This window comes from Entelurus aequoreus, linkage group LG08 (assembly GCF_033978785.1).
Source record: "Entelurus aequoreus isolate RoL-2023_Sb linkage group LG08, RoL_Eaeq_v1.1, whole genome shotgun sequence".
Classification (NCBI taxonomy): Eukaryota; Metazoa; Chordata; class Actinopteri; order Syngnathiformes; family Syngnathidae; genus Entelurus; species Entelurus aequoreus.
The window spans coordinates 15,030,171-15,057,824 of record NC_084738.1 but is presented as its reverse complement, the minus strand read 5'-3'; the positions used below and the strand labels follow the sequence as shown (position 1 = coordinate 15,057,824).

General features: G+C 36.4%; 1 protein-coding gene across 1 annotated transcript in view; it reads right to left on the bottom strand.

The window, feature by feature from the left end:
* Nucleotides 1-3,817: 3,817 nt before the first annotated feature.
* Nucleotides 3,818-27,654, bottom strand: part of pde6c (phosphodiesterase 6C, cGMP-specific, cone, alpha prime) — a 35,343-nt gene continuing 11,506 nt past the window's right edge. The window contains exons 10-22 of the mRNA XM_062055659.1: nt 27,493-27,636; nt 27,335-27,400; nt 23,954-24,109; nt 23,755-23,862; nt 21,306-21,415; nt 21,134-21,221; nt 20,957-21,057; nt 19,331-19,438; nt 19,196-19,259; nt 12,744-12,818; nt 12,581-12,664; nt 12,239-12,392; nt 3,818-6,524 (exon numbers count right to left, since the gene is read on the bottom strand). Coding sequence (XP_061911643.1) covers nt 6,481-6,524; nt 12,239-12,392; nt 12,581-12,664; nt 12,744-12,818; nt 19,196-19,259; nt 19,331-19,438; nt 20,957-21,057; nt 21,134-21,221; nt 21,306-21,415; nt 23,755-23,862; nt 23,954-24,109; nt 27,335-27,400; nt 27,493-27,636 — 1,302 coding nt within the window. The 3' untranslated portion in view covers nt 3,818-6,480. The remainder of the gene's footprint in view (nt 6,525-12,238; nt 12,393-12,580; nt 12,665-12,743; nt 12,819-19,195; nt 19,260-19,330; nt 19,439-20,956; nt 21,058-21,133; nt 21,222-21,305; nt 21,416-23,754; nt 23,863-23,953; nt 24,110-27,334; nt 27,401-27,492; nt 27,637-27,654) is intronic.

The window sequence follows — 27,654 nt, the reverse complement described above, 5'->3', positions numbered from 1 at the left end:
TTTTTTCAAACCCTTTTTTGACCCTTTTTTCTGGCGACTACTCCTTCCACATTTTTCAACCCACTTCAACCGTTCCACAATCCTCTTAATCAGGACAAAAAAAACAAAGTTGTTTTTCGAACTGGAAAATTTCCCACTTTTCCCGAATTTCCAGGAATTCCTTAATACCATTCCTCAATTAAAAATGTTACTACTTCAACATTTCTCAACCGATTTGAAGAATTCCAACACCAACCATTTCAACTCATTCAGACCATTCAAGCTTATTACCATTTTCAAAAATAGTCCCCTCTTTTCCCGAAATTCCAGGATTTCCTTAATACCATTTCTCAATTAAAAATGTTACTTCTTCAACATTTCTCGACCGATTTGAAAAAATCCAGCACCAACCATTTCAACTCATTCAGACCATTCACGCTTTATACCATTTTCCAAAAAATTCCCGCTTTTCCTGAAATGGGACATTCTTCAAGTTCCGCAACTCCCACATTTTTCATCTGATTCAAACTGTTCCAACTTCAAAAATATTCAGCCTCTTTGGGAATTGTGTGCTTCAACAATCGTAAAAAAAATTCTAGGATTTCAGTTCAACGTCAGCATTCACACGCAATTCCTTCAGGAATTGCCTAATCTAGTTGTTGTATAATTTTGCAGCATTGCCCCATTAAAATAATTGTTTTGCCTCATAATATGACAATTTATTTTTAAAAATATCGGACTTTTTTCTCGTATTTTTCCAACTTTTCTTCTTGAAATTAGGAAATTTTTGTGTTAAAATCAAGTGCTCCTTTTCTTGCAATATTACAATTTTTATCTTGTTCTTTGAAAAATTCAGACTTTTTTCTCGTATTTTTCCAACTTTTCTTCTTGAAATTAGGACATGTTTGTGTTAAAATCAAGTGCTATTTTTCTTGCAATATTACAATTTTTATCTTGTTTAATTGCAATATTTTTTCATTTAAAAATGTGTTTTCCGGTTTAGTACAGCGCATCTATTTAAAAAAAAAATTACAAATGTTTGTGATATTATTACAACTTTATTTACTGAAATTTAGAATTTTTTTGTTTAAAATACATGCTGTTTTTTCTTGCAATGTAACAATTTTATTGTTGTATAATTTTGCAGCAAATTTGTTTTCCCTCATAATATGACAATTTATTTTTTTTTTAATTCCGACTTTTCTCTCGTATTTTCCAACTTTTCTCCTTGAAATTAGCACATTTTTGTGTAAAAATCAAGTGCTATTTTTCTTGCAATATTAAAATTGTTATCTTGTTCAATTGCAACATATTTTCATTAAAAAAAGTTTTTTTTCTTTTAGTACAGCGCATCTATTTTCAAAAAATGTTAAACGTTTGTGATATTACAATTTTATTTACTGAAATTAGGACATTTTTGTTTAAAATACATGCTGTTTTTTTATTGCAATGTAACAATTTGATTGTTGTATAATTTTGCAGCATTTCCCCATTAAAATAATTGTCTTGCCTCATAATATGAGAATACATTTTTTTAAATTTCCGACTTTTTGGTCGTATTTTTACAAATTTTCTTCCAGAACCTAGGACATTTTTGTGTTAAAATCAAGTGCTATTTTTCTTGCATTATCACTATTTTTATTTTGTTCAGTTGCAACATTTTTTCATTAAAAAATTATTTTTTTCCCTTTTAGAAAAACGCATCTATTTACAAAAAATGTTAAACGTTTGTGATATTACAACTTTATTTACTGAAATTAGGACATTTTTGTTTAAAATACAGGCTGTTTTTTTATTGCAATGTAACAATTTTATTGTTGTATAATTTTGCAGCATTTCCCCATTAAAATAATTGTCTTGCCTCATAATATGAGAATACATTTTTTTAAATTTCCGACTTTTTGGTCGTATTTTTCCAAATTTTCTTCCAGAAATTAGGACATTTTTGTGTTAAAATCAAGTGCTATTTTTCTTGCATTATCACTATTTTTTATCTTGTTTAGTTGCAACATTCTATCATTAAATTTTATTTTTTTTCCCTTTTAGTAAAATGCATCTATTTACAAAAAATGTTAAACGTTTGTGATATTACAACTTTATCTACTGAAATTAGGACATTTTTGTTTAAAATACATGCTGTTTTTTTATTGCAATGTAACAATTTTATTGTTGTATAATTTTGCAGCATTTCCCCATTAAAATAATTGTCTTGCCTCATAATATGAGGATTCATTTTTTTTAATTTCCGACTTTTTGGTCGTAATTTTCCAAATTTTCTTCCAGAAATTAGGACATTTTTGTGTTAAAATCAAGTGCTATTTTTCTTGCATTATCACTATTTTTATCTTGTTCAGTTGCAACATTTTATCATTAAAATTTTTTTTTTTCCCTTTTAGCATTTTAGCATAAATTAGGACATTTTTGTGTTAAAATCAAGTGCTATTTTTCTTGCAATATTACTATTTTTATCTTGTTTAATTGCAATATTTTTTCATTTAAAAAATGTGTTTTCCCTTTTAGTACAGCGCATCTATTTTCAAAAAATTACAAATGTTTGTGATATTATCACAACTTTATTTACTGAAATTAGGACATTTTTGTTTCTAAAATAAATGCTGTTTTTTCTTGCAATGTAACAACTTTATTGTTGTATAATTTTGCAGCAAAATCGTTTTCCCTCATATGACGATTTATTTTTAAAACATTTCCGACTTTTCTCTCGTATTTTTCCAACTTTTCTTCTTGAAATTAGCACATTTTTGCGTTAAAATCAAGTGCTATTTTTCTTGCAAATTACAATTTTTATCTTGTTCAATTGCAACATATTTTCATTAAAAAAAGTTTTTTTCCTTTTAGTACAACACATCTATTTAAAAAAAATTACAAATATTTGTGATATTATTACAACTTTATTTACTGAAATTAGGACATTTTTGTTTAAAATACATGCTGTTTTTTCTTGCAATGTAACACTTTTATTGTTGTATAATTTTGCAGCAAAATCGTTTTCCCTCATATGACGATTTATTTTTAAAACATTTCCGACTTTTCTCTCGTATTTTTCCAACTTTTCTTCTTGAAATTAGCACATTTTTGCGTTAAAATCAAGTGCTATTTTCTTGCAAATTACAATTTTTATCTTGTTCAATTGCAACATATTTTCATTCAAAAAAAGTTTTTTTTCCTTTTAGTACAACACATCTATTTAAAAAAAAATTACAAATATTTGTGATATTATTACAACTTTATTTACTGAAATTAGGACATTTTTGTTTAAAATACATGCTGGTTTTTTTTTGGCAATGTAACAATTTTATTGTTGTATAATTTTGCAGCATTTCCCCATTAAAATAATTGCTTTGCCTTATTATATGACAATTTATTTTTGAAAAATTCAGACTCTTTTCTCGTATTTTTCCAACTTTTCTTCTAGAAATTAGGACATTTTTGTGGTAAAATATCGCGCTATTTTTCCTGTAATATTACCACTCCTAAAATTGCATTTAAAAAAAAAAAGACCAACAAAATAGTTCCTTGTAAGAATTAGAGTATTCGGTGAATGGAGGCGCACAACGACAGCTTGAAGACGCGGCAGAGCGCGTGGGGATGTCAAGCAGATCCAGACACAGTTGAGTCGGGGAAGGGGGGGGGGGGGGGGGGTTGGATCAGAAGCAATCCGCTTATCCTCTTTCCTGCAGGCTCATCCAGCTTTGGGCCTGAGAGATCCTTGCACGATATGTGACTAAGAAGGAGCGCTTGTTGCCACTAAGCCTTGCGGCGGGTTGCTTGGGTTCGCTCCTTGCCTAACCTTGACATGGTGACACAAAAACAAAAGTGATCACGGTGAACTCCCCGTTTATTTGCTTCTTACATACATCTCTGACACGCACACTCGATGAGGTCATTTCAACGGGTTATGAAATGATGGCCCGGGTGCACTTTTTTGGCTCCTCAAGCTGGGAGGGAGCGATGTTTCCAGGTAGCTGTAAAGCTGCCCTGATAGGATTAAGGACCTTTGATTGATCGCTCATGTTTTGAAAGAGGAGGCTTGTTACTAAAAAAGAAAAAAAAGAGGGTAAAACAGTTCAGCTTTGCGCCACATGAAGGAGGACTTTGGCCCAATCGATGTGTTTATACAGTAGATTGATAATGAAAGCTTTCCTACTCAAGCAAACGTGCTCTCATACATTGTTAGCCTCAACTCTTGGAATGTTTCTTCAACTGATTAACCCCAAATTAGGACTTTTTTCTGGAAAATCTCGTAAAATGATGACACATTTCTGCTCATTTATCTCGTCAAGTTTCTCCAAATATTACACATTTCTCCATAATGTTACAAAATAGTCCACTTTTCTGTCTCTAAAAATGTTGTATGTATTATTATATATTATATTACAACTTTTTGTCATTGAATCATGACACTTCAAGTAATTTACGATTATCTCGTAAAGCTGCTTTTGTTTTATTCTCGTAAAATACCTCAAAATATTTTTAGTCCTCATAATTTTTTTAGAATATTCTGATTTTTTGTAGAGAAAAGTTCAAAAAAGTTTCCCTGTAGTTCGTATCAAGCTCACAAATTTACAAGTTTTGTCTCGTGGTTTTCCAAATGTCCTTTTTCTCGCACAGCAACGTCGTTTATAATCGAAAAAATACGACTCAAAAAATGACAAATTTGTTGCCGTAAAACAAAAAGGGTTTTCTAAAGATATTATAAATTAATTTTCGACTTTTTTGGTTTTTCTATGCCACTTTTACGTTTGTTTTACAAATTATGGTTTTTTCTCGTAACCTTCCAAAGGTATTTTTGTAAGATTACGGGTTTCAGTTGTGTAAAATCACCACTCTAGTTCAAGAAATTAGATTTGCTGTACCTCCATAAAGTTACACTTTTTTTTTTAGACACAATTCTGACTTTTCTCTTATAAGATGTACTTGTAAATTTCCGATTTTTATTACAAAACCCACAACCAGTGAAGTTGGCACGTTGTGTAAATGGTAAATAAAAACAGAATACAATGATTTGCAAATCCTTTTCAACATATATTCAATTGAATAGACTGCAAAGACAAGATACTTAACCTTCGAACTGGAAAACGTTGTTATTTTTTGCAAATATTAGCTCATTTGGAATTTGATGCCTGCAGCATGTTCCAAAAAAGCTCGCACAAGTGGCAAAAAAGACTGAGAAAGTTGAGGAATGCTCATCAAACACTTATTTGGAACATCCCGCAGGTGAACAGGCTGATTGGGAACAGTTGGGTGCAATGATTGGGTATAAAATCATGAAATGCTCAGTCATTTTAAAACTCTACTATGCAAAGCAAAGCCATTTATCAACAACACCCAGAAATGCCATCTAAGATGGACTGATGCAAAGTGGAAAAGTGTTCTGTGGTCTGACGAGTCCACATTTCAAATTGTTTTTGGAAACTGTGGACGTCGTGTCCTCAGGAACAAAGAGGAAAAGAACCATCCGGGTTGTTATAGGCGTAAAGTGTAAAAGCCAGCATCTGTGATGGTATGGGGGTGTATTAGTGCCCAAGACATGGGTAACTTACACATCTGTGAAGGCGCCATTAATGCTGAAAGGTACATACAGGTTTTGGAGCAACATATGTTGCCATCCAAGCCACGTTATCATGGACGCCCCTGCTTATTTCAGCAAGACAATGCCAGGCCACGTGTTACAACAGCGTGGCTTCATAGTAAAAGAGTGCGGGTACTAGACTGGCCTGCCTGTAGTCCAGACCTGTCTCCCATTGAAAATGTGTGGCGCATTATGAAGCCTAAAATACCACAACGGAGACCCCCGGACTGTTGAACAACTTAAGCTGTACATCAAGCAAGAATGGGAAAGAATTCCACCTGAGAAGCTTAAAAAATGTGTCTCCTCAGTTCCCAAATGTTTACTGAGTGTTGTTAAAAGGAAAGGCCATGTAACACAGTGGTAAACATTCCCCTGTGCCAACTTTTTTGCAATGTGTTGCTGCCATTAAATTCTAAGTTAATGATTATTTGCAAAAATAAATAAAGTTTCTCAGTTGGAACATTAAATATCTTGTCTTTGCAGTCTATTCAATTGAATATAATTTGAAAAGGATTTGCAAATAATTGTATTGTGTTTTTTATTTACGATTTACACAACGTGCCAACTTCACTGGTTTTGCATAATGACCGCAGCCTGCATCCATTGGGCGCTGCTCAAACAGCAGCAGCTAAGTGAAACTAGACGATGCGCTAACTGCCTAGCAACATGACATGAGGAGTTGTGGGCGGGGCTTAGCGTCCGTGGATCAGGTCTGAAGAAGTGGAAACATTCCATCGTCCAACATGTCTTCAAGAATTCCCACATTGTTCTTCGTCGTGTGCGATTATTCCGTCCTCAGGCAGGCCTAGGAGACTAAAAGTGGTCTAGGTTGGACTGGACCTAAACCAGGAAGCTCTATAGATCCAAGCAGGAGGCTCAACAGTTCATATCCAAGCGCCAGGAGGAGGAAGTTAGCAGACGACGCACGTTTTTGACTTCCCTTCGCCGCCGCCCGCTGTAAAACAAGGAAGCAACAATCCATCTTTAATTGTTTATCTGCCATAAAAGTCCTTCAATCGATACGATTGTTGGCTCATGTTGACTTTTCAAATACAATTTCAGAGGAGATAATGTTTGAAAAAAAGTGACTGTTTTACCCAACTTTTGTTTTGAAGGGGGAATTGCAAACTTCCTGTTGATTTTTGCTGGGGGTTGTCAGTGAATGAAATGTAGGTCTAAGTGAGACCTACATAGAGGTTTTTGTTTCATGGCTCTACGACATTCCTACTCGAAGTTATAGGCAGTTTTGTCTGTGTTTTCTTCCTAGGGGGCGCTAGAGCGCAATTTTGAGTTTTGGGCTTAGGTTTTTTGATTAGATCGCAATTTTTGCCAGTCCTGATGTGTGTGTCCAGTTTGGTGAGTTTTGAAGCATGTTAAGGGGGTCAAATTACAGCTCAAAGAGGCGGCGGTATAACAATAAACTAAACTTTCGTTTTGAAGGGGGAATTGCAAACTTCCTGTTGATTTTTGCTGGGGGGTTGTCAGTGAATGAAATGTAGGTCTAAGTGAGACCTACATAGAGGTTTTTGTTTCATATCTCTACGACATTCCTACTCGAAGTTACAGGCAGTTTTGTCTGTGTTTTCTTCCTAGGGGGCGCTAGAGCGCAATTTTGAGTTTTGGGCTTAGGTTTTTTGATTAGATCGCAATTTTCGCCAGTCCTGATGTGTGTGTCCAGTTTGGTGACTTTATAAGCATGTTAAGGGGGTCAAATTACAGCTCAAAGAGGCGGCGGTATAACAATAAACTAAACTTTTGTTTTGAAGGGGGAATTGCAAACTTCCTGTTGATTTTTGCTGGGGGTTGTCAGTAAATGAAATGTAGGTCTAAGTGAGACCTACATAGAGGTTTTTGTTTCATGTCTCTACGACATTCGTACTGGGAGTTAGAGGCAGTTTTGTCTGTGTTTTCTTCCTAGAGGGCACTAGAGCGCAATTTTGAGTTTTGGGCTTAGGTTTTTTGATTAGATCACAATTTTCGCCAGCCCTGATGTGTGTGTCCAGTTTGGTGTGTTTTGAAGCATGTTAAGGGGGTCAAATTACAGCTCAAAGAGGCGGCGGTATAACAATAAACTAAACTTTTGTTTTGAAGGGGGAATTGCAAACTTCCTGTTGATTTTTTCTGGGGGGTTGTCAGTGAATGAAATGTAGGTCTAAGTGAGACCTACATAGAGGTTTTTGTTTCATGTCTCTACGACATTCGTACTGGGAGTTAGAGGCAGTTTTGTCTGTGTTTTCTTCCTAGGGGGCGCTAGAGCGCAATTTTGAGTTTTGGGGCTAGGTTTTTTTATTAGATCGCAATTTTCGCCAGTCCTGATGTGTGTGTCAAATATGGTGAGTTTTGAAGCATGTTAAGGGGGTCAAATTACAGCTCAAAGAGGCGGCGGTATAACAATAAACTAAACTTTGTTTTGAAGGGGGAATTGCAAACTTCCTGTTGATTTTTGCTGGGGGGTTGTCAGTGAATGAAATGTAGGTCTAAGTGAGACCTACATAGAGGTTTTTGTTTCATGTCTCTACGACATTCGTACTGGGAGTTAGACACAGTTTTGTCTGTGTTTTCTTCCTAGAGGGCGCTAGGGCGCAATTTTGAGTTTTGGGCTTAGGTTTTTTGATTAGATCGCAATTTTCGCCAGTCCTGATGTGTGTGTCCAGTTTGGTGAGTTTTGAAGCATGTTAAGGGGGTCAAATTACAGCTCAAAGAGACGGCGGTATAACAATAAACTAAACTTTTGTTTTGAAGGGGGAATTGCAAACGTCCTGTTGATTTTTGCTGGGGGTTGTCAGTGAATGAAATGTAGGTCTAAGTGAGACCTACATAGAGGTTTTTGTTTCATGTCTCTACGACATTCGTACTGGGAGTTAGAGGCAGTTTTGTCTGTGTTTTCTACCTAGGGGGCGCTAGAGCGCAATTTTGAGTTTTGGGCTTAGGTTTTTTGATTAGATCGCAATTTTCGCCAGTCCTGATGTGTGTGTCCAGTTTGGTGAGTTTTGAAGCATGTTAAGGGGGTCAAATTACAGCTCAAAGAGGCGGCGGTATAACAATAAACTAAACTTTTGTTTTGAAGGGGGAATTGCAAACTTCCTGTTGATTTTTGCTGGGGGTTGTCAGTGAATGAAATGTAGGTCTAAGTGAGACCTACATAGAGGTTTTTGTTTCATGTCTCTACGACATTCGTACTGGGAGTTAGACACAGTTTTGTCTGTGTTTTCTTCCTAGAGGGCGCTAGGGCGCAATTTTGAGTTTTGGGCTTAGGTTTTTTGATTAGATCGCAATTTTCGCCAGTCCTGATGTGTGTGTCCCGTTTGGTGAGTTTTGAAGCATGTTAAGGGGGTCAAATTACAGCTCAAAGAGACGGCGGTATAACAATAAACTAAACTTTTGTTTTGAAGGGGGAATTGCAAACGTCCTGTTGATTTTTGCTGGGGGGTTGTCAGTGAATGAAATGTAGGTCTAAGTGAGACCTACATAGAGGTTTTTGTTTCATGTCTCTACGACATTCCTACTCGAAGTTACAGGCAGTTTTGTCTGTGTTTTCTTCCTAGGGGGCGCTAGAGCGCAATTTTGAGTTTTGGGCTTAGGTTTTTTTGATTAGATCGCAATTTTCACCAGTCCTGATGTGTGTGTCCAGTTTGGTGTGTTTTGAAGCATGTTAAGGGGGTGAAATTACAACTCAAAGAGGCGGCGGTATAACAATAAACTAAACTTTTGTTTTGAAGGGGGAATTGCAAACGTCCTGTTGATTTTTGCTGGGGGGTTGTCAGTGAATGAAATGTATGTCTAATTGAGACCTACATAGAGGTTTTTGTTTCATGTCTCTACGACATTCGTACTGGGAGTTCGAGGCAGTTTTGTCTGTGTTTTCTTCCTAGGGGGCGCTAGAGCGCAATTTTGAGTTTTGGGCTTAGGTTTTTTCATTAGATCGCAATTTTCGCCAGTACTGATGTGTGTGTCAAATATGGTGAGTTTTGAAGCATGTTAAGGGGGTCAAATTACAGCTCAAAGAGGCGGCGGTTTAATAATAATAATAAAGAAATAATAAAACCTTACAATGAATGTCCAAAGGGACATTCGGTCCCTAATCAGCTAACCTCAATGAACCCAAAAATACCTTAAAAAATAAAATAGCAAAGTCATCTGTTTTATTATGAGACACAATTGTGTCAAAGTCATGATTTTTTTTTTTCATGCTTGAAATAAGAAATTATTACTTTAAAAAAGTAGTTTCATACTTGTGAGTGTTGATGACACGGCTTTGCAACAGTTGATATTCTAGTTTCAAGCATGTTTTACTCAATAGAGGTCATAAAATCTCAGCAACAAGCTGAGATCATTTAGGACCAAAACCCTTAAAACAAGTAAAACACTAACATAAAATCTGCTTAGTGAGAAGAAATATCTTATCAGACAAAAAATAAGCAAATATCACCCTTATTTGAGATATTTCATCTTATTTAGATTTCAGTTTTTGCAGTGTACGTATTTTCTGTGCTATTTTTGCATTTTATTTTGCTCATGTTTGGTTAGATGTCCCCCAAAAACTTCAAGTGAAAGTTTGCATTTTTCTCTTGTCGGAGTACAATCTTCTTTCCTTTTTTAACTCATTATGTCGCAATTTTATTCTCATACGGTTACATGACTACTATCACAATCGGGAAATGACAACTTTTCTCTTGTATTTACAAACGTTTCCTTCACTTTTCTTCTTCTCATTTGTGCCAAGCCTTTTTCTCATAATATGACAAGTTTATTAATGTTAAATTATGACTTTTTCACACAATATTACAAATGCTTTGTCGTGAGAATATAACTTTCCCCCAGATGTTATTACGACTTCATGATTTCAACTTGTTTCATGTAATTAGCCTCAGTCTTGTAAATATATTTTTTTAATATTACAAATATATATTTATGTTAACCTTTTTCTCGTAAAATTGGTAATGATGTTTTGTATAATTATTTGCTTTTTTCATGTAAGTTTACTCTCGTAAAAACTGCGATTTCCTGCAATATTATGATTTGATCCCCTGAAATGTGTTCTTGTACAATTGTAAAATGTTTCCTCTTAGCAAGGATTTTTCCCTCCTGATAATTTAACACATGTATTCTTGAAAAACTACGACTCTTTTGTCGTAATGTCACAACTTTATCTCATGTAATTAGAACATCTTTATGGGAAAATTATGTGACGTTTTTCTTGCAATATTACAACTTTTTTTTCGTACAATTGCAACATTTGTTGTTATATTACAATACTTTTTTTTTTTTTATCCCGACTTTTTTCTCGTAATGTCACCTTTATTTCAATAAATCAGGACCTTTTTTTGTGGTAAAATGATGTGCTGTTTTTCTTTATTTTAATACAGTTACAACATTTTTCCTTTTAATCATGAGGATTTTTTCCCCATTATGCAACACATTTGTTCTTGACAAAATCTAACTTTTCCCCCCATAAAGTCGCAACTTTATCTTTATTCTTTGTGGGAAAATTATGTGCAGTTTTTTTTTTGCAATATTATAACTTTATTTTCATACAATTGCAACATTTTTCCTTTTAATCATGATGTTTTTTTCTTAATGTAATGTCACTTTGATTTAATTAAATTACAACATTTTTGTTAAAAAAAAAAAGGATGTGCCGTTTTTCTTGCAATATTACAACTTTAGTACAATTGCAACATTTTCCTTTTAATCATGAGGATTTTTACCCCATTATACAACACGTTTGTTCTTAAAAAAACAACCTTTTTCTCGAAAAGTCACAACTTTCTCTTTATTTTCTTGTGGGAAAATTATGTGCTGTTTTTCTTCCAATATGACAATATTTTTCCTTGCAATTAACGGTCCCCCACCCCTTTTAGAACACATTTGTTCTTGGAAAACAACTGACTTTTTTCTCGTAGTGTCCCAAATTTATTTCTTGAAGTTTCTTTGGTGAAATTATGGGCTGTTTTTCTTGCAATATTACAAGCTGACAGTATATTCTCAGTACATTTTTTCCTAACATTGCAATTTTTTCTTATAAAATTTGGACTGTGGTCTGAAATGATTGTCTTTTCATCTAATGCAGTGACTATCGAACTTGTCTCTCCAAGTACCACCATAATGACCAACACTAAAATACAGTAGCATAATAGGCCTAAGTATTCATTAAAAACAAGGAGGTTTTATTTAAAAAGTATATATAATATTTTTGGCTACTGTAACATTAACAGTTTGAACAGTAACACTGTGTTTGAAAATTTCATTAAGGGATTATTTGGCGTACCACTAGATGAAGCCCGCGTACCACTACCACAGTTTGAGAATCACTGATCTAATAGTACCAGTTTATTCATTTGAAAATGTTTTTAACAGTAATTTTATATCTGACATTTTTTTTTCTTCTTCTGAATGATATCACACCCTTTTCTGCATAAAACCATAACTTTATTCTCTGAACAAAATGAAATGTGGCCGTAGTATTCCTTCAGACTTAATAAATGTCATCAGTATTTTTGCTTTGTTGATTGGCTGGAAGAAATCGCATGATTCTGTGTTTTCAATTGGGAGCAACTACAAGCTAACAAAAAAATGTTTCATAACATTGTGCGTTTTTGGTTGTTGTAATATTTAAAATGTATTTCGATAAAAAGACCATTTCTTTGAACTTTCCGTCTACTTTGTTACCTTTCCTGGCTTCTTCCTCCTCCAGTTTCTTCTTCTCGTCCTCGATGGCTTTCATCTTGGCGTTGTACACCTCGGCCAGCTCGTTCCAGTGCGAGCGGTTGTTGTTGAGGCCGTCAAACATGGGCTGGATCTCCTTGTGGAACCTGGAGAACTCCTTGGAGGGCAAAAGAACAAGGAGCACAAGTTGAGGCGAGTCGCACTCACACGCTCGCTCTTGTCCAAAAAGCCTTTTTGTGACGTATGGCGAGGGAACATTCCTGCGATCTATCAACTTTCACTTGGACATTCTCCAGTTGTTTTGACAGGTCTGCACATTTCCGAAAAGCCAGAGGAGGACATTACCTTGTACACAAACGCGCACACAAAGTCGATGAAACCGCACTGCATCTTGGGTAGCTGCTCGGCACAGTTTCTGTCCATCATGGGCTAAAAAAACAACGACACACTTTTTAGTTGATACTCAGCAAACAAAAAGACACTAAATTATGTAAATGTGTATATTTACAATTGGTTGCTGGTCCAAAACCGATCTCTCCAGATCTCCCTGTTCCCAGAATTCGGCGGCGACCATCAGCGCCACCTAGAGTCACGAAAAACGGCAGAAAACATCTCAAATACATTCCTCTTTAATCGTTTTTTTCTGATTGATTGTGTTTTAAAATCAATTTATCTATTTGTTTGGCGGCTTAAGTATTGGGACTCACTTTTAACAAATCATGTAATCAATCAAAGAATCAATCGAGACCCCGGAATTCTCTCAACGAGTTCTGTAATGCTTTTCGAGCGATTTTTGTGCACGTTTCGACCAATCTCCCTGTCCTTTCTCTTTCTTGTGAGGCAAATGATTGTCTCTCAATTAATTTTGCCGAGCACAACGTTGAAAACTTGTTGAATTAGGTCCTGACGTTGAGCTACTCAAACATGCATTTTGACGACGTTTAAAACCTCTTAAGGCCCAAGCTGTTTTTTTACATGCTTTTTTTAATTTCTCTTTGCTATTTGGACTTATTGGACCCTAATTACAATAAAAATTAAGAATCATCTTTTGATATGATGTACTTAGTCCATAAGTAACAAACGTGTACTTCAGGGGTGTCCAAACTTTTTCCACTGAGGGCCAAGCATGCCGGGGCCATTTTGATATTTTTCATTTTCAAACCAAAACAAAATATATGGATTTTTTTTTTTTTACCTTTAGGGCTCCCGGGGACCATAAAGGGTCTCAGTCATTAAGACGTTAAAAATAAGTCAAATTATTATTATTATTTTTTATTTAACGCTTACAGTAAATCTCTATATCAACTTCAGGTTGATGGAAAGTAAAAAAAAAAAAAAAAAAGGTTTTATGGCTTTTCTGTCAAAGACAACTTTGTTTTTTTATAGCAAAACTGGAAATATGCAGTATTTAGTAATTAGAGCTCTAAAAGATCAATAATGCAGGACACCATTGATTTTAATTCTTTAATATTTTTGAGAGATCAGTGAAAATATTAATAAAATCCCACTAAATATATTTGGGATCCAAAAGGTCCCCCACTCATAAAGTGATACATTTTTATTAGTTTTTTTTTACTTTCAACAATTAAGTTACGAGATCAACTTCGGATATATCTGTCGATTTTACGTATGAACTGTTATTTTGTTTGTTTTTATACTCTTTTGTCAAAGAAAACTTTGATGTTTTTATATGGCAACCACACAATAGATGCAATATTTTTTCCACATAAAACATTTTAAAGTGACATTTTTGAAGTTATTGGAGCCATGAATAGGTCAATAATTCATTATAACATAGATTTTTTTGTCTTTTTTTTTTTTGGAGCAATGGCTAAAAAAATAAAAATAAAGAAAGACAAAAGAATAAAAAACAGCCTGCATGGCAGATTTTGTGTCAACATTGCAACTTTTTCTCGTTAGATTTCACCTCATTTCACTTTTTTAAATGTTTTTTTTTAATTTTTGCAATACTGTCAATTTTGCAATTTTTGCAGAATGTGTGGCGGGCCGGTAAACAATTAGCTGCGGGCCGCAAATGGCCCCCGGGCCGCACTTTGGACACCCCTGGTGTACTTCATGTTTAGTGACATGCTAATTCTTATTTTTACACTTTTTTTTTTCCAAATTCCATTGTATGTTATACTCTTCTGACACCACCAGATGGCAGTATAAGTGTCCACATAAGCGGCCATAAGACCCCAATTCAGTAGCGTACACAATTTTGGAAATAAGAGCTAAAAGGTGCTGTCCACGCATGTGGCCAACTAAGCCTTTAGAGAATTCAACGTTGGGTTCTGACGTTGATTTGACCATTGAAATTTGGTCATTTCCCAACCAATATTCTACAACACAAATACAACAAAAACAACATGCTTTTGACGACATTTATTCAATGTCAGGTTGTGACGTTGATGTGACCATCAACTAAAAAACTCGTCCGGAACTAAAATGCTTTAGAAATGTGCTGAAATGTAGAACGAATGCTGAAATGTGGAAGTAGTAAAAAAAAAAAAAGTGGGCATTTTGGTAACAGAATATCCGGAATGAAAAGAACTTCTGAGAATCCAGGTTGATTGGACTATTTTGACGTTAGCTTAGCACAGTGGTCTTCTCTGCTGGCCTAACATAAATCATTGATTAATAAAAGTTAATTGTATTTTTAATTGACTTTCCATAAATATATAAGAGTATTCGTCATATTCTCTTCATGTCATATTAGGCTCCAGTGTTGCTCTTTTAAGTTAGAGCTTTTATCCAATCAGAATTCAGCTCGCTTGTTGCCTTCTGACCCAACTGTGCAGTTTAACGGATGGAGGACGTTCAGTTCACAGACAGTTGCGATCAGATCACGAGTTGTTGACGGTAGCCTTACGTTGAACGTGACTGTGATTGGATACTCACTTGTCACTCCCAAGTGTCCAATCACAAGTTGTGACTTATGAAAGCAGAAAGTGGCACCGGAGCCATACCCGGCCAGTGGAGAAATCAGCGGTACTCACTTTTTTTAACCAACAAAGTAGCAGAGACAAACGTTGATTAGGTGGCAGATATAACGGTTTGCCTGCCACTTCCACTCAAATCAACCAACTACGAGTTCAAATATATTTTTTCACATTCAATATGTTTTTTACAATTATTTTTGTTTTGACAGCACCACGTCCCATGCGGGTTTATTGATTTTTAAAGGCGCCAAAAAATAGCCCTTTTTGTACACTAGTGACAAATTGACTTGATTCAATGCCCAGTAGTGTGCAAGTGGGTTTCTCTAAAGTATTTTACAAGCCGTGGTCATGTGAGGACATAAATTATGGTATTTTGAGAGGTATTTATTTACAAACCCTGTTTCCATATGAGTTTTGTGTTACATGTTACATAAACGGAATACAATGATTTGCAAATAATTTTCAACCCATATTCAGTTGAATATGCTACAAAGACAACATATTTGATGTTCAAACTGATAAGCATTTTTTTTTGTTGCAATTAATCATTAACTTTAGAATTTGATGCCAGCAACACGTGACAAAGAAGTTGGGAAAGGTGGCAATAAATACTGATAAAGTTGAGGAATGCTCATCAAACACTTATTTGGAACATCTCACAGGTGAACAGGCAAATTGGGAACAGGTGGGTGCCATGATTGGGTATGAAAGTAGATTCCATGAAATGCTCAGTCATTCACAAACAAGGATGGGGCGAGGGTCACCACTTTGTCAACAAATGCGTGAGCAAATTGTTGAACAGTTTAAGAAAAACCTTTCTCAACCAGCTATTGCAAGGAATTTAGGGATTTCACCATTTACGGTCCGTAATATCATCAAAAGGTTCAGAGAATCTGGAGATATCACTGTACGTAAGCAGCTAAGCCTGTGACCTTCGATCTCTCAGGCTGTACTGCATCAACAAGCGACATCAGTGTGTGAAGGATATCACCACATGGGCTCAGGAACACTTCAAAAACCCACTGTCAGTAACTACAGTTGGTCGCTACATCTGTAAGTGCAAGTTAAAACTCTCCTATGTAAAGCAAAAACCGTTTATCAACAACACCCAGAAACGCTGTCGGCTTCGCTGGGCCTGAGCTCATCTAAGATGGACTGATACAAAGTGGAAAAGTGTTCTGTGGTCTGACGAGTCCACATTTCAAATTGTTTTTGGAAACTGTGGACGTCGTGTCCTCCGGACCAAAGAGGAAAATAACCACCCTGATTGTTATAGGCGCAAAGTTGAAAAGCCAGCATCTGTGATGGTATGGGGGTGTATTAGTGCCCAAGGCATGGGTAACTTACACATCTGTGAAGGCACCATTAATGCTGAAAGGTACATACAGGTTTTGGAGCAACATATGTTGCCATCCAAGCAACGTTACCATGGACGCCCCTGCTTATTTCAGCGAGACAATGCCAAGCCACGTGTTACATCAACGTGGCTTCATAGTAAAAGAGTGCAGGTACTAGACTGGCCTGCCTGTAGTCCAGACCTGTCTCCCATTGAAAATGTGTGGCGCATTATGAAGCCTAAAATACCACAATGGAGACCCCCGGACTGTTGAACAACTTAAGCTGTACATCAAGCAAGAATGGGAAAGAATTCCACCTGAGAAGCTTAAAAAATGTGTCTCCTCAGTTCCCAAACGTTTACTGAGTGTTGTTAAAAGGAAAGGTCATGTAACACAGTGGTGAACATGCCCTTTCCCAACTACTTTGGCACGTGTTGCAGCCATGAAATTCTAAGTTAATTATTATTTGCAAAAAAAAAACAAAGTTTATGAGTTTGAACATCAAATATCTTGTCTTTGTAGTGCATTCAATTGAATATGGGTTGAAAAGGATTTGCAAATCATTGTATTCCGTTTATATTTACATCTAACACAATTTCCCAACTCATATGGAAACGGGGTTTGTAAGTCGGACTAAGTAGGACATCACTGAAGGCCTAGGTGGGAAACGCACAGCCCGCCACCGGCTTAGAATGTTAACTAACATGTAGCCTGAAAGCTCCTCGCAGGAAAACACTGAAGTGCAGAAAGTGTTACAGTAGTTCCGTCGTGACTTTACATCAGGACATGTACGTGTATACCAGGGGTCGGCAACCCAAAATGTCGAAAGAGCCATATTGGACCGAAAATACAAAAAAAAAAATCTGTCTGGAGCCGCAAAAAATTAAAAGTGTTATAATGAAGACAACACATGATTTAAGTGTCTATATTAGCTATAGTAGCCTACTATCAAAATGACTATGTGTCGCAGGCTGACGCGAATATTTGTTGACAGAAATGTTGATATGTAATATTTATTCTACACATTTTTACAACATTAAAAATCATTAGTAAAATGGAGGCTTCTGAGGGGGTGAGATAACTCCTCAAAATTACTGGCTTAGAAATGTATAGATGTGTGTGTCCAAGTTAAAGGAAACGGCAGGCTGTCTACTATGAGACATGCACATATAAATCAAATTAAGAGGACTTAAATGAAATTAAATGAGCTCAAATATAGCTACAAACGAGGCACAATGATGCGATGTATACACACAGCCTAAATAGCATGTTAGCATCGATTAGCTTGCAGTCATGCAGTGACCAAATATGCCTGATTAGCCCTCCACACAAGTGAATAAAACCAACAAAGCTCACCTTTGTGTCTTTACGCACAGCATTAAAAGTTTGGTAGACAAAATGAGACAAAAAAGGAGTGGCATAAAACACGTCTTCGGAGAAATGTGTAAGTGTAAACAAACTAGGGTGAGTTCAAGGACCGCCAAAATTAGTAGGACAAAACGGCGCTCGCCAAATAGTCTCTAATCACTGAAACATGTTTAAAATAAACAGTGTGATTTCTAACAATTAGGGAGGTTTGTGTCATGTTTGCCCTCCTAAAGAAACCATATTAAAACAAAAAATATATTTTTTTCCCTCATCTCTTTCCATTTTAGTACATTTTTGAAAAAACACCAGAGAGTGTGTACAAACAGAAATGCTACCGTGCCAACAATTAGCATGCTCGCAAGATTTCCCCACAACTTCTTCCAAAGCAGCAACCAACTCGAATGAACTTTGAAGCATTTTCTGTACGTTCAAAATCTCTTTGACCATGAATTGATTTACGTGGACCCCAACTTAAACAAGTTGAAAAACTTATTCGGGTGTTACCATTTAGTGGTCAATTGTACGGAATATGTACTGTACTGTGCAATCTACTAATAAAAGTTTCAATCAATCAATCAATTTGCTGCCTATTTTCACGTCATATCGAATGTATTCAGTGATATAATTATACTTCAACTCATTCTCTTTCTATGCCACATCAATATGGAATGCACTCCCAACAGGTGTAAAAGAAAGGGCATCTCTATCCTCCTTCAAAACCGCACTAAAAGAACACCTCCAGGCAACATCAACCCTAAACTAACACCCTCCCTTCCACATAATACCTCTTCGGGTTGTAAATAATCAAATGTAGACACTTTTTCTTATACTTTCTGATCTCTTTCTCTCTCTATGTCCACTACTTGCTGAACATATCCTACCAAGTCAGTCCTACACTGTTTCAATGTCCATTTCTCTGATGATGCAATTGTTGATGCTGATTGTTGATGACTGCAGTGTTGATACCAACCAAACCTAACCCCCGCCCCCTCCATATCCCACACCCCGTATTGTAAATAATGTAAATAATTCAATGTATATACACTGATGATTATCTTGTGTGATGACTGTATCATGATGTTAGTATATATTTGATAGTATATATCTGTATCATGAATCAATTTAAGTGGACAAGTTGAAAAATGTATTCGGGTGTTACGATTTAGTGGTCAATTGTACGGAATATGTACTTCACTGTGCAATCTACTAATAAAAGTTTCAATCAATCAATCAATCAATCAATTCAATCTGTGTTGTTTTACAGCCACCGCCTCGGACATTTATTTTGAAAGCCAACAGTGAAAGACGCCCACCTTGCTCTGCACTTCCCAGGGTTTGGTGATGGCTGACAGGTCGCAGCCGGTCATCATCATGGCCCTTGGAAGGCCAGAGGAGAAAGGCATGAGATTTCTGAACTACAATATTCACATGTTTTTTTTTCTCCTTACATGATAACCTCCTTTCTGGTGGGGTTGTTGGAAATGTAGTCCACGGCTTCCTTTTCGTTTGCCATTGGCTCGGTGGCGTTCACAATGTTCTGGAACATGGTTCTCTTTCTGCGCCAGAACACACAATCACTCAAATTCGTGGAAGATTTCGAACAATATTCACTGGTCACTGGCATTTTTTTTTTTTCATTACTGTGGCAACTGCAATATATATTGTGCACTGAATACAGAATAGAGCATTAGTTTGTGTACATAAACTCCATAAAGTGCTATTTTTGAAGGAATTTCACTGCTGCCAAATCTCCCTGTCCTTTTTCTATCTTGTGGTGCAGCAATGCCCAAATTGTGCCTGTGACAAGTAACCACTCAAATGCCTCTTTTTTTAAATTAAATACAGAGCAAAATGTGCTTCTGCCAAATCAAAAGTATTTTGCTGCATAAGCCTGCATGTTTGTCTCGCAATAAGTGACTACACAAACATGCATTTTATATTGAATACAGAGCAATGTTCTTCTGCAGCCAGTCTCGCCAAAATTCTGCCTAGCGAAACGAATTACCACTCAAATGTAACAAGGTCGTAAAAAAATAATCCAACAAACTCCCTGGAGGTAACTATATATAGTAAGGGTGCATTAAAAAATCGATTCTAATCGCGATTCTTATTATCTTGATTCTAAATCGATTCATACTTTTTTGAAAATCGATTAAAAAAATTTTTTTTAATACTTTTAAAATAAGAAATTTTCAGGACATCTCCATGTCACCAGAATGAGTTTTTTTTTAACCTGTAACCTGTTTTGATTTTGTTGTGAAATTAGTTCATATATCAATGTATGTAATCAATATTAAATTATATGTTATATTTTATATTGGTACAATGGTACATTTTTAGTCTACTTTATACCTGCATTATCCTTTCCATCCTTACCCTTTCCATCCTTTGTAACTGAGCTATTGAGTGGAACAATGTCTCTTGTGGATAAATAAAGTTTGTCTAAGTCTAAGTCTATATGAATAAATCTGTCTCAAACGATTGTGTCTACCAATTGTTGCCTAGCAACAAGTGACCACCCAATCATTAAATGTGACAAAGTAAAAAAAACTAAAAAATCCATTAAATGCCTCTGAGGGAATTACATACACACATTTTAAATGTAATACAGAGTAAGGATTCAGTTTTGAAATGTGTTTGTATGAATAAATCTGTCATAGAAGGTTGTACCTGCGAATTCTGCCTAGCAACAAAGACTGCACAACATGGCCAGGAACAAAAAACAGTAACACGACAGACGTAGCGATGGTCATTACAGTACGTGTTTCACATTTAATACAGAGCATTGATTGAATTGTAATTTTTATCTGCAATTTTCTCGGTGGGTTTCGAACGATCCTTTTGGTCCTTTTGCTGCCTCTGTGGGACAAAAGATTGCGGCCACACAAATTCTTCCTAGCAACAAGCGACTGCGAGAACGTGGCCAGGAAATAAAATCCGAGCAATTCTGTTCATCCATTTCCATGTTTACCCACTCGCTAAATTCTAATTTCACTTGTTAAGTTTTACTCCGCTCTACAATTTGTTGCTTTTAATTTAAATAACTTATACTTGAGATTGTCATGGTAACGCACTTGAAGTAGAGCGCCAGGTCGGTGGCGATGATGCAGACGTCAAACAGATGCTGCACGGTCTCAAACTGCCGCTTCTGAAGGTTGCAGAAGATGTTCAGGCTCTGCAAGGAAGGATCATGTCGCATTATTAGGGACGGACAAAGGGACGGCATTGGAGTTAAACGAACGCAATCACACCTCCTCGGCCATGAGGGTCTTGCTGTACTCCAAGTGGTGTCTCTCCATGATCGATGAGCCATGAAGTTTGGCAAGAGGAGACGCACTCCTGCGGAATTGAAAAAAAAGAAAAATCCATAAAAAAAAACAACTACACACAAACACACACGTGAAGTGTGACGTTTGGACTTGCTTTGTCTGGTAGAGGTTGTTGGTGCCTCTGTGGTCGATATCGTGACAGAAGGCGGCGGCTACCATGGCAAAGGCATCCAGATCGGAATAGTACTTCCTCAGCTTCCCTGTCTGCACATGGGGAGAGGTGCATTACTATAACCGCACAGGACGCTTCATTATGTACCCCGTAATGCAGTGTTTCTTAACCATTCATTGTTGGTCCATGAGCGCATCTTAGACGGCCGCCAAAAAATAGCGGTTTCTCAGCTCCGTATGTGCCGCAGCGTTACTCGGTTGTAATACACTTTTCCACCACATGTGGCAGTAATGACAACATCAAGCAAACAGAAGAAGTCCGGAGCTAAAGTCAAGTTTCTTAAGCGCAAAAGTTATGACTAAAGTGATGACGCTGTGTTTTCATTTGCACTATAATTAAAATGACACTTTAGTTAAGAAGAATGTTTTTTTTTTAAATTACAGTAGTTAGAATTTAATTTTTTTAGCACAAAGTAATTGTATGTACATTATCTTTAATCCGTTTTTTTGTATGGTACCTTTTATGGAGGTTAATTCTTTTTTTTTATTAGGAAAGCATTTTTTTTTTTTTTACAGTTTTTTGCGTTTGCATTTTGTGAACTGAATACTTTTTACATCAAATGAATTAGCGATTTAATTGAATAAAAATTTGTGAGCAAATTTGTGTGTTTAAAATTTCAGTGTTGCTTCACAACTCAGCGTTACTATATTTTGGATTCATTCATTTAGGTTTTTCGATGAATTAATTTTAGGTAATCCAAATGTTCTAATTTTAACTAAATTTGGATTAATTTAGATTTTAGATTTAGATTCAGATTTATTGGTCCGCTTGGGAAAATTCATTGTCACTGCCGTACATTTGAACAATAGACATTACACATCACAAAAATTTTTTAAAAAATTCATTAATTTATGTTATTTAAAAAAGGGGGGTCGGAGCCTATCCCAGCTGCAGACTCCACCCTTCCAACCAGGAGGACTCTTATACCTGGATGATCCTCCATCAGCAAATGCCAGTCGGGTTGACAGCTGACTTGATATGTATGGTGTTGCGAGACTCCCACAATGGAGGTAATCAGTTCACAAAATTCAAATGTAAAGAATTCTGGTATATAAATTCAGTGTTAAGCTTTTGTAACAAAGACACAATTTACCTCCATTCCATGCAGTATATTTGATTGGTATTTATGTGTGTAATCAGCCTGGCCTAAGCCTTTATGATATAATTTATTTTGTTAATCTCTAAGTAGGTTAGATACAATTATTAAGAGAAACTGGAAATTGTGATGTATCATGTTGTATGCTTGCATGTTCGAAATAAACTCAAACTCAAACTCAAACTCAAATAAGATTACAATCAAGATTAAGATCACTAATTCAGTGTTACTATTTGAGTGGACCCTGGGCCCATATGTAATGGAAAAGTTGGGCCCCTAGGTAAAAACTGTTAAGAACCCCTGGTCTTATACAAACATTTCCCAAAGGTAATAATGATCAGTTTTGAGTGATACTCTTACTTATGAACCCAGAAAACTAACATACTAACTTGTTTAAAAGGTCAAACAAAACTACAAATAACAAAGCAGTATAAAATACTTTTCTTGCAGTATGTTTAATGTTTTTATTTCTATTCCTTAACTGATTTTCTGTGGTGCCTTTTTCAAATAATTAAGTAATCTTAGTAAAGATGTTTGCGTGCCCTGTAAAGGATACATCCCTAACGGTGTCGATCGAAATTTGCCTTTAATACAGACTACCACCATTGGTGGGACCCCAGGATGCAAAGACAAAGAGTGGCATGCAGGTAAAACGGTTATTTAAGTGGGATGGGAAAAAAGGACTAGTGCAAAGCACGCAGCAGCAGCAACACACAAGACACAAGACATTAAAAACTACATTGAGAAATTGTTGAATTAGGTCCTGAAGTTGAGCAACATGCTTTTTGTTTAATCAATGTCAGGTTGTGACGTTGATTTGACCATTAAAATTGGGTCATTTCCCAACCAACAACGTGACTCCAACGTTAGACATCAACGTTGTCTAATTTTACAAATACAACTATTTTGCAACATTGTTTCATAGTCAGTTTAAAGGACATGTATGTATAATCAACATTGTATCAATGTCCTGTGCCTGCTACTATACAACATACTAATGGCATAATGCAGGCATGTGCATTACCATTAACTAATTGCAATGGAATAATCAACTAAATGTTGTACATTATTGTTGTACGTTGTGTTAAATTACAATTCTGGGTAAATAATGCATGGTTAAATCACCAAAATGATTCCCGGGCGCGGCGCCGCTGCTGCCCACTGCTCCCCAAGGGGATGGGACAAATGCAGAGGACAAATTTCACCACATCTAGTGTGTGTGTGACAATCATTGGTACTTTAATCTTTAATCTTAATAAATCATAATTCTGCTACCTGAAGCAGGCAGAACATGGTGTGGCCCACGTTGAAGCCGTGCCGCCAGTTATGGTAGGTGATGGCTCGGTAGCCCTTCCTCACCGTGTACATCCAGCGAGTCAGCGTCTGATGGAGTAACGTTGACGGACATGATCGACACATACAGAAATATTCCATCTTCCAATCTTTAACAGAAAGTTTGTGCGACCACCCTCACCTCTGCTGGAACTTTGAACTTTTCAATCACCCCGAGTTCAAAGAACATTCGAATGCCGGCTTTGATGAGGTCGAACTCGGACACGGGGAAATCGCTGAAGCCGAAGTTGTACAAGTTTTCGCCATTGACGTTGTCGGCTGGCGGGCACGTTCCTCTCTGCACAATTCAATAATGAATCAGTCAGATATGTAATACAAACCATTGTTAATCGATCTACCTAGAATGTATTTATCTATATGCCAAAGAAACCTGTGACTGAGCACATTCTTATCTGTCCCTTAAACAGTTCTGCTATTACATTGTGAAACTTTAATCCTAAAAATCCATCCATTCATCCAGCTATCTTTCTGTCAATCTGTTCATCTCCTGATATAACAGTCCATCTATTAATACATCTATCCATTCTCCCATACATTCATTTTCCATGGACAAGAGACTCCCCCCTTGACAGTTCTGATAGTACACTATGGAACTTTATTACAACCAAATACTTTATTGTGTTGTAATTTCTCTACATCCATAGACAAAACGCGTTATTCCGCAGTGTTGCTTTTACCGAATGGAACTGTCCTTTACTAATCTATTTGTTTCTTTACATCCATCTATTCAATTTCCCAAGACAAAAAGTAGAGCAAGAAATAGCTTCTGTTCCGTCCTAATACAAAAAGCGAAAACTGAGTGTAGTCATATATGTCTATCCTCTCGATAGACCTTTTCGAACTATCAGTAAACCAATCTATTTATCCATCCATCCACCTATCTATCCATTCAACCATCCAACTTCAATAGACAGCAAAAGAAAGGTTTCTTAGAACCTTGATATTTCTGCTATTACACTGTAAAACTGTCATTTAACCAGTTCACCTACCCTTCCATCCACCTAACATCCATCTTAGTCTTTTACCCATTGGAATCGTCCATTTTTCCATCCATCTATTCAATTTCTGTAGACAAAAAAGTGGACCAAGAACAAGCTTTTTTTCCGTCTCAATACATAAAGCTAAAACTGAGTGGAGTCTTATATGGCTATCCTTTGGATAGACCTCATGGAAATATCAGTTAACCAATCCATCTATCCATCCATTTATCCATCCAACTTCAATAGACAGCAAAAGAAAGGTTTCTTAGAACCTTGATAGTTCTGCTATTACAATGTGAAACGGTCATTTAACCAGTTCACCTACTCTTCCATCACCTATCATCCATCTTAGTCTTTTACCCATTGGAATCGTCCATCTTTCTTCCATCTATTCAATTTCTTTAGACAAAAAAGTGGACCAAGAACAAGTTTCTTTTCCGTCTCAATACAAAAAGCTAAAACTGAGTGTAGTCTTATATGTCTATCCTCTGGATAAACCTCATGGAAATATCAGTTAACCAATCTATTTATCCACCCATCCATCCATCCATTTATCCATTTGTCCATCCAACTTCAATAGACAGCAAAAGCAAAGTTTCTTAGAACCTTGATATTTTTGCTATTGAACTGTGAATCTGTCATTTAACCAGTTCACCTACCCTTCCATCCACCTATCATCCATCTTAGTATTTTACCCATTGGAAACATCCATCTTTCCATCCATCTGTCCATGCATTTATTCAATTTCAAAAAAGTGGACCAAGAACAAGCGTCTTTTCCGTCTCAATACAAAAAGATAAAACTGAGTGTAGTCTTATATGTATATCCTCATGATATATCTTATGGAAATATCAGTTAACCAATCTATTTATCCATCCATTTTTCCATTTATCCATCCAACTGCTTGGCACTCAGCATCAAGGGTTGGAATTGGGGGTTAAATCACCAAAAATTATTCCCGGGCGTGGCCACCGCTGTTGCCCACTGCTCCCCTCACCTCCCAGGGGGTGATCAAGGGTGATGGGTCAAATGCAGAGAATAATTTCACCACACCTAGTGTGTGTGAGACAATCATTGGTACTTTAACTTTAACTTTAACTTCAATAGACAGCAAAAGAAAGGTTTCTTAGAGCCTTGATAATTCTCCTATTGCACTGTGAAACTGTTATTTAACCAGTTCACCTACCTTTCCATCCACCTATCATCCATCTTAGTCTTTTACCCATTGGAAACATGCATCTTTCCATCCATCTCTCCATCCATCTATTCAGTTTCTTTAAACAAAAAAGTGGACTAAGAATACGCTTCTTTTCTGTCTCAATACAAAAAGCTAAAACTGAGTGTAGTCATATCTGTCTATCCTCTGGATAGTCATCATGGAAATATCAATTAACCAATCTATTTATCCATCCATTCATCCATTTATTTAACGTCCATCCAACTTCAATAGACAGCAATAAGAAAGGTTTCTTAGAACCTTGATATTTCTGCTATTACACTATGAAACTGTCATTTAACCAGTTCACATACCCTTCCATCAACCTATACATCCATCCTCCATCTTACACTTTTACTCATTGGAATCGTCCATCTGTCCATCCATCTATTCAATTTCTTTCGGCAAAAATTGTACTGAGAACAAGCTTCTTTTCCGTCTCAATACAAAAAGCTAAAACTGAGTATAGTCATATCTGTCTATCTCCTTGATATATCTCATGGAAATATCATTTAACCAGTCAGTTTATCCATCCATCCATTTATCTGTCCAACTTCAATAGACAGCAATAAGAACCCAGCAGGCACAAGACACTAAAAAAACGTTGAGAACTTGTTGGATTATGTCCTGACGTTGGGCAACTCAAACCTAACGTTGAAACAACATGCGTTTTGACAACGTCTAATCAATGTTGGGTTCTGATGTTGATTTGACCATTGAATTTTGGTCATTTTACAACCAATATTTTACAACACAAATACAACTTTGAAACAACATGCTTTTTTACAACGTTTATTGAGTGTCAGGTTGTGACGTTGATTTGACCATTGAAATTTGGTCATTTTCCAACCAACAACGGGGATCTATTTATCCGTTTTTAGACACCAACGTTGTCTCGGTTTACAAATACAACTATTTTGCAACGTTGTTTCAAAGTCAGTGCCTGCTGGGAAAGGTTTTTGAAAACCTAGATTTTTTTTCTATTACAGTATGAAACTGTCATTTATCCAGTTCATCTCCCCTTCCAACCATCCACCTTGCACTTTTATTCATTGGAATGATCCATCTTTCCATCCTGTTCATCCATCTATTTAATTTTCATAGACAAAAAGTCAAGACTAAGAACAAGCTTATTTTCTCTCCAAATACGTTTGCTTTTACTCTGTGGAAATCCATCTACCTCTCTTACTAACTCCATTAGTCCATCCGACCATTCATACCATTTATCATGCATTCATGTAATTTCCATTGACAAACGGCTGAGAAAAATTGCAGTCTCTATCCATCCGTTTAAAATCCAACTTACCAATAGTTTGTACATGTCTTTCTGGTCACAGTCTTCGGGCTCACTATCAAACTTTTCCTTGGTGTTCTGTGTGTCAACAGAGATAGAAACAAAAAAGACATAGTTCAGTATTCAGTTTTTCTAAGGTCTGTGTGGTCACGGTAAGAGGAAATCCTGACCAAGATGGACTGTAGTTCATCGGTCGTACACCTGCTCTGGTACATGAGCATCTCCTGGGCGATGTCTTTCCTGTACTCCATACGGTTGAGCCTGTCGTAGGTGTCACAGTTGAGGACGGACCAGCCCAAGAACTGGGTCAGGGCCTGCGGCGTGAACAGCGG